The sequence below is a fragment of the Nematolebias whitei genome, chromosome 22, assembly GCF_014905685.2.
Source record: "Nematolebias whitei isolate Nwh7 chromosome 22, NemWhi1, whole genome shotgun sequence".
Classification (NCBI taxonomy): Eukaryota; Metazoa; Chordata; class Actinopteri; order Cyprinodontiformes; family Rivulidae; genus Nematolebias; species Nematolebias whitei.
Window position 1 is genome coordinate 12,005,994 of NC_056519.1, and position 8,384 is coordinate 12,014,377.

General features: G+C 39.6%; 1 protein-coding gene across 1 annotated transcript in view; it reads left to right on the forward strand.

Moving 5' to 3' along the window:
* Window positions 1-8,384, forward strand: part of cacna1c (calcium channel, voltage-dependent, L type, alpha 1C subunit) — a 200,286-nt gene that overhangs the window by 55,845 nt on the left and 136,057 nt on the right. Inside the window, exon 2 of the mRNA XM_037695828.1 lies at window positions 5,280-5,712. Within this exon, the coding sequence (XP_037551756.1) occupies window positions 5,280-5,712 (433 nt within the window). The remainder of the gene's footprint in view (window positions 1-5,279; window positions 5,713-8,384) is intronic.

Consider the following 8,384-nt stretch of genomic DNA (forward strand, 5'->3'; position numbering starts at 1 on the left):
TTTAATATATATGTATAATACCATTTTCTTAAAGTTTTATTTTGCTTCTCTCTCTTCTTCATACAACGGTGTGAAAACTACAAAATAAAGAGCTTCGGCCTAAAATATTACATACTTCAGCCTCATGTGAACGTCTGCCACTAAACCGAAACATGATGGTGCCACAAGTGTTCACTAAACGAAACAAGGTTCACAAAAACTGAATATATTGTCCTTGTGAAGCCATATTTACAACATAATGAATAAATGAACAATTATCTGAGCGTCTTGGACCACCTAGAGATATCAGTTAGAGGACCGAGTGCGTTACACTTTCATCCATATTGAATAACCCATAATGCAACAGTCTTGCACATAGTAAATCTTGGTCATTTGACACGATTAGCTGTAACAAACATACATTTACAAAAAAAAATCTACTTTGGATTTTAAACCAGTCTCTTGTAAATCTATTTTTTACAGTTTTAATGGCTTTGTGAGCTTGAGTATTTGTGAAGTTATCACAAAAAATAAACTTGAAATTGCAATTAAACATGTCTGTAAGACACGTACAGGCTTTTGTACTGAATTCTGTTAACCCTTACTGAAAGAAAGCTGGACTTTTCACCATCCAGTTGAGAAAACATTTTTTAAAGAGACAAGAGTAAAACAGATTTACTTGTCTGAACATAAAAACTCTTGACGAAGTGCTGATGCGGCTCTTTTCGTGCTAAAGTTAAGCGAAATAAACGATTTTCACTGAGAGTTTGTAGGTTAGAGCATAAACCCAAATAAAAGTGAATGTGTCATCTCCTCAACTTTAATGATTGCACCATGACTTGAAGAATTATAAAAACAAAAAGGCAGGATTTCTTTGTTTTTGGAACTGGATTAGTGAATCTCATACATTTGCAAATTTGAGCGACATATTTTCAGGTATTTTTTGAGTTAGTCATAATCCAGACTAAAACATAAAATGCATCCTCTCACATTTAGTCTTGGTTTGAGTTTGGTTTAGACTTTTCAAATTACCTGCTGAGTGACTAACTTGAGTCTTTGATTATTGAAGAGCTCAGAATGACACATTCTTATCTTTAGCCTTTAGTTAGCCTTCACTTAAGTCTTACAGTTTCTGTAATCTATTTTGAGTGATTTTCTGAAGTTATTGTCAGGTTACTGTTAATGTGTGTTGAACCCAAGGTGCAAGGGCAGGTACAGGGTACTCGCAGGGAAATTTAAGAATAATATTTATTAACGGAAAATAACATGCTAACAAGGAAGCAATACTCACAGAGAGCTGGGAACGAGGAGACATGGAAGGAGACAGAACCAAACACCTTTACAGGACAATACGCGGACACGGGGAACACAGAGACGCTGACTTATACACAATACAAACGACGGATAATGACAGACACCTGGGGAAAAATGAGGCACAGGTGGGAGTGGCAGGAGCTGGAGCTGGTGGAGAAAAAACACAGAGGAGAACAGGACAGATGACACAGATCCTCACAGTTATGGTATTCATTTTAGAAGAAAAATCAGAATCAGTTGCCATGTCAATGAACGAGGTTCACAAACTAGGAATTTGCTTCGACATAAAGGTGCGAATAATAATAAAGTAAAAATTAAAACATAACATAAAACATGTGTACACCCATACAATAAAAAAAACTTAGAAAAAAAGCAACTGAACGTGTTTTCATTGTGTGTAATAGTTTATTGAATCGCAGCCTCATTGCAGAAAATGTTGAGATCAGGTGGATTTTTTTTAATGTCACGTCTACATGAGTGTCCTCCTATAAGCCTAATAGTGTACATATGAAGGGCTTTGTTAAGTCTAACACATGTGTGAAACAGTGGGGCTGCGTTTGTGTTAGCCAAACTTTTGCTCAGTCTTAGTTGAAATATACTGCATTTTTCGGAACACTTAAAATCCTTGAATTTTCTCAAAAATCGACAGTGAGCTTTGTGTATTAACTCTGGTTGTGCTTACTGACCTCAAACCGATTTTATGTGGCACATGGCACTCAAACATCTGTCAAAATGAACTTATTTTGTTTAATGCGCCTTATAATCCAAAAAAAATATGGTACTCGATGTCCCCCTCAGACTTAGCAGGACACAGCTGGTATAGAAAATGAGTCATGGATGGAATAACTTGTTTTTTTTAAAGGGACATTTTACTTGTTTCACTTCACTTGACGACAAACACAGCTAATCAGTCTCAAATCTACGATTGATCGTTTGAGGCCTTCAGTAACAAACTTGAAAAGTTCATCTGACAGTGAATAAAGTGCTGCTGGATGTGGAACACAGGGGCTTATTTTAGACACATATTCCCATGGGATTATTTTTGTCAACTGTATGAACTGTGTAGAGACATGCACACTCGTGCTTCCTCGATTTTCTGTTCAATGCCACACAGTAGATTGCAGTTCTGTCATCGGCCTCATGTTTGTCCTTGTCTTATAAAACATCTTTGGTCTTATATTGTTCACATGGGTTTATATGTGCACTGTTAGGAGCAGGTGTGTCTGTGAGCACATGTGGACAAACCACGAGAGACAAATGAGTTTTATGTAGTAAACGTGGGCACGCAACTCATGTTTGCTTTTCAGCCAAGTGCTTTACTATTCGTATCTGTTTAAATTTCATTAAATGAATGGGATTAACTGGGGTTATAGGAATCGCCGTGTCTTTTTGAAGTGTTGTTCTGTCAAATAAGTATCAACAGTTAGTACTTTATCAGCCATCAGTCATAGAAACTAGTATCCTTTTCAGCTGCATAATGGTCGACAGCAAAGGAGAGAAAATAAATATGGCTTCTTAAAGAAAACATGAGAGAAGTGATGGAAGAAAAGACAAGAAGCGGAAAAATGGAGAGGTGTGGAGGGGTAAATTGATGGAAGGAGGAGAAAAAATGAACTGCTCCGCCGCCGGAGAGTCAATGAAGGGAGTGACAGCTGTATAGATTAGGGAGAAAAGAAAGTGAAAAGCGGGGGTAGATGAGGAGGAGTAGAAGGCTTCGGAAGACAGAAGGATGAATAGGAAAAATGTGCAGGACAGTGCAAAACGAGGAGACTTAGAGGAAGAAGGGAGGATGGATTATTTTGGAACGGTGATGTGGAAGTGTGTGCAGAAGAAGGAGGAGAAAGGAGTACAGTAGCAGAAGGAGGTCACCTTTTATAAGAAACGACAATTTAGCTGGGCTGGCAGATGAATGCGATGAAGTGGAAAGAAGAGCACTGGTTAGGCCCAGTTCTCTGGACCTCAGCGAGGCGCCTTTCTTCTCATTATCAGAGCTGCTGTGAAGCACATCAGTGTGCATCTGCATGTGTGCACCCCCCCCCCCCCCATTAATTAGTGTCTGATCAGGTGTCATGATCAGTTAATTGACTGATAATTATGTCTTCACTGTCCACCCGAAGAGACGTTGGAATAAATTCAGGGGAGAAAATACAGATGGAGGAGACTAAAGGGTGGCACGTCATAATCTTTGTATATTATTTGGTTGAGCCAATTAAAGGAGCGGACTTTTAACGTTTTAAAGCGTTTTGTTCCACTAATTATTTGCCGTGGAAGCGCACTGTTGACCAACACTGGACTGAACGAGCTGTAGAAACGTGTGCTTGTAGCAATGACATTTTTAGGCAGAGAGCTTAGAGTTGCTGTGATAGCATCTGTCTCCGGTCTTTATCATTTAGCAGATAACGGCTCCACTGACTTTAGCTTGTATCACAGCTCATTACAGCCTGCAGATCAGCTCTCACTGAAGTTCGGCTCAGTTAGGTTCACTTCCAGTTCAGCTACAATGCGTGCTGACAGGCCTTTCAGTTTGCAGACTGATGCGCAAAGTGTGATGAAAAACGTTGATCCCCGCCTTTAATTTGTTCCATCATAAGCACGTGGGATTTCATAGGGAAATAGCTTACACTCCTAACTCAGTTACAGCTGATTATTACAGTCTGCGTCAATTTGCCTCAACAATAAAACCACTTGCAGGTAAAATGAGTCGCATTGATTAGCTCGTTATTACGCCACTTGTCAAGTTGTAAAAATATAACAGTCAAATGAGCCATCAGCTTCTGAGGTTCACGTTTGTTGGGTTATGGAAGTCATTCATTTATTTTTTTCATAACTTTTGACCTAAAAAGGTATCTGTGGGAAAATGAAGACCGTTTCTCACAAACTGGATTCCACTGAACACATTTTGACGTTTTGAAGAGCTAATGGTTCGGCAAGTTAGGTTTAGAAATGGGATATATGGCTCTTTGGAGGGAGCAGGACCTTGTTGATCAAAGAGCTGTGCAATTTTGAACAAATAGTTATATCACTACATATAGTACTATACAGTGTTGTATAAAATACCACAAAGTGATACTTCAGTTTCAAATTATATTTTTCTATTTACAAACTTGGCTTGTCCTCAAACTGGCAATAGGTTTTGTATTTTACATTTCAGCAGTATGTTTTGTAGTTTAATTGAAATAACATACAGATTAGTCATAGTATGTCTCAATAGAGACATGGGACACGTGACATCTGAAGTTGGACATTTTTGTTTGATAAGTGCTGCTGCAAAAATATATTTTTATTTCCATCAAGGTCGTTTCATTGAGCTGTGCATCCAATCGATTGGTTATCAACAATTCTATGGGAACATTTGGTAAACTAATACAATAATGTTTGTGAGCTGCTGCCTATTAGGTTTTGAGTTAATAGTATTTGCGACGCAAATAATTAAACCGGTAACCAGCGAAAATGTCATGTTTAGTGTATAATCTGTAGCAGGGTGTGAGTATTTGTAGAATCTGGGCTCAGATGTCAGAGAATTGGGGCTGAGAGGATAATAAAAGTGTCTTTAATCTGGCTAAGCATGCTGTCTGGATTATCCGCTCTCGACTACTTTTGCTTCCTCTTTTTGTATGGGTGAAACTACATAATCTCTCAGATTACTATAATTCTGCTGTTCATTGCTCCCTTTCTTATTTTCTGGTATTGTCTGATGTCTTCTCAGACCTGAACACACCTGGTGTGCTCATGAGAGAAACACTACGAGTAAAAAAAGAGCAGGATTTATTTGTTTATGCCAACTGCTGAAACACTTAAATTAAACTGCTAAACCAGAAAATTGAAACAATAAATAAACTTTAAGGAACCATGCATGATATATTTAAAGTTACTTAAGCAGTGCATGAACTGAGGGATGTGATTTTTTTGATTGACTGATCAGAAATCAGTGAATGTGTGACTCGCTAACCTTTTTTTTTCTACCTCGTCTTTTCTCTCCACTCCAGGCTCCGACTACTCTCCTCCTCCCCCTCTTCCTCGTGCTCCACCCGCCGGCCTGGCCAACGAGCACAGGGCCGGTGGCAGCCATGGTGACCACAGTGGAGGAGGGGGAGGGGTCAACCACGGCGTGGGTGTGGTTGGCCTTGCCCCGGAGCACATCCCCACGCCGGGTGCGGCCCTGAGCTGGCAGGCAGCCATCGATGCTGCGAGGCAAGCGAAGATGATGGGCAACGCCGCGTCAGGTGGAGGGGCGGGACTTGGGTCAGGAGGGGGCGGGCCCATTTCTACAGCCAGCTCCACGCAAAGGAAGAGACAGCACTACACTACCAAACCCAAGAAACAAACCACAACGACAGCCACGAGGCCGCCACGGGCCCTGCTCTGCCTCACACTCAAGAACCCCATCCGAAGGGCCTGCATCAGCATCGTGGAGTGGAAGTATCCTCTCACCAACAGTGGATTCATTATTTGATCATGTTTTACATGTAACGCTGGATGGTTCCAAACACAATCAGACAGGAGGCAGGTTCAGAAGCAACACCTAATCCAACTGGGAGGTGACAAAACCAGAACAAGCACAGAAGAACTGAGTCCAACCTGGGAGTTGGTACCCGGGAAAGGTGATTACTAAGTGAGAGCAGGTGTGCTGATTACAGAAGAAATCCAGGTGAATGTGGAGCTGAAAACAGGGACAACTGATGACATCTGTAGGTTATCCAGGGGTTCCTAACCATGGTCCTTGAGGAACACCATCCTGCAAATTTAAATTGTTTCTCTGCTCCAACACACCTGATTTTAATTAATGGGTGATTACCAGGCTTCTTCAGAACATGAGGAAGTAATTAAACCACTGAATCAGGTGTGCTGGAGCAGAGAAACAACTAAAACATGCAGGATGGTGTTCCTCAAGGACCATGGTTGGGAACCACTGGGTTATACTAAAAAAACTTCTCTAGGCTCGAAGAAACCTACAAAACTAAAGCAGCTCATGTACAAAATCTAAATCGCCCCAAACCAGTATTTGACTATTTTGCCTTTTTAAATTCTTAATCTTAAATCTTAATGGTCACAGATGTGTAAGAGTAAAGAGAACCCGTAGATTCTTACTGGTTGATTTTGATTTGATTTTATAAAGAGGTCTGAACTAGTGAAAAATGTTCTTGTTTCAGCTTTTTGTTTCTCTCATTCAGACCTAAAAATTAAATATAGGCAGTGGGAAATCTATTATTTAGAAAATATTTTTCATTTGATTTAAAGATCTGTAGCCTATCAAAGTTATTCACAACACAAACTACCAGCCAGCTTTAATTTTAAAGGGCTCACAATGATTTTTAATTGGGTTTATTTACCAATAGTTCACACTTGTAGTTAAGAAGCAGGCATGAGCTTTCTGATACTATACATGAAAAAGCAAGGAAAGAAACGAACAAAGAGATGATGTTCAGGTGTTTCACTTATTGCTATTTTATCTTTTAAAGTTGAGGCAAGAAAGTCTACATTTGAAAATCAAAATATTAAGAATGGACAGCTTAGTTAAAGCATCTAAAGTTTAAATCAGTAGACTTTAAATGGCAATTTCATGTAGTTTTGAAACATTAAAGTTTAAATTTAAATAAGTTTAAACAGAATTTACCACCACAGCGGGGTGCGCAAAACCCCCAAATTGGGTGAACCTTGAACGCTCCAGGACAGCGCAGGCTGCACAGGGAGCTCCAAGAATGCAATGTTTGAAGCAGATTTATTAAATGTTTGCTTTTAATTTGAAAGCACAACTTCTCCTAATAATATTTTGTTGCATCTTCATGCAGTTGTCTTAACTCTGTCTCTGATTATATGTTTTTGTATCGTTTTTCGCAGAAGAAAAACCATTAGTGTCATTTTAATTTCTCCTTCACTCGTTAGTATTTGCCCCTAAAACTTCCTGACCACAAATGTTTCCCATCGCTCCCTCTGCGTTCTTCTGGTCATTTCACACATTTCTAATCAATCTCTATGTGTTTGCACTGTTTGTTTATTCTTCACCATCTTCACTTTTTCGTTTGTTTTTAATCCCTAAATCGTAACCATTTGGTTCTGCTTCAGGAGGACAAACAGTGGGAGAAGCGTAGAAAGGCTGGGATGATTAGTGTCACAATCAAAGTAATCAATACGAGGTGCAGGTCGCCATCAGCATCGCCTCTGGAGGAGCAGAGGCATACATCGTCCTCAGGAGGACAGCAGGAGAGGAAGAGGAGGCGTCAGGGAAATGAGAAGGGCAAGGGATGTGGGGAGGACAGGAGAAATAATGGAGCGGAGAGGCTGAGGAAGGAGGAAGTGAGAGATTGAGAGGAGGATGGCAAGAGTAAACGAGAAAAATCACACAGCAGGTGGAGGGTAAATAATGAGTGAGGGGAGGGGATGGAGAGAATGGAGGGATTATGAAAGAGAAAGATGGGTTCAACGCAGCAGGAGTAAAATGATACGTTCAAGTGAATTCTGCTGGTAAAAATCTTTTTTTTAACGATGCTCTAATTCTTTGTGTCATTCTCACAAATCGGAATATTCATCAAAGTGCTGCTAAACTATCGTTGGGTCCAATTCAGTCCTGCATTTGTTTTGATGTTTTCAGCTTGATCTGATTGTCAAACCACAAGAAAAACACATTTCTTCTAAAAATACAATGTCTTCCCATGGGATCCATTCTGCATTTTTAGATCCATTAGCTCTGCAGAACGCCGAATACAAAAAACTTCTGTGCTCGTCACTTTGTGCATCCAGCATTATTAATCAAATCATCAGTGTCTGATGCTTTAAAATAAATAAATAAATATAAATGAAGGAAGAAACCCTCTGGATTTCACCCAGTGACTGATGAGCATTCAGATCATTACCCACCATTCCTAAAATCATTTATTCACGCAAATCCAAAGGCTGAGAAGAAAGAAAGAGACGGGAGAAGTGATGAAATCTTAAATTAGATAAATGAAGAAGAAAAAGGGAGACAATCATGCTCTATTATAGAAAACAGCTCTAAAGAAATAAAAGATTGTGCTACCAAAAAGATGGGAAAGAAATCAAGACCACCCTGAAATGCACCATAGAAATCACTTACATCACACTATATATATATA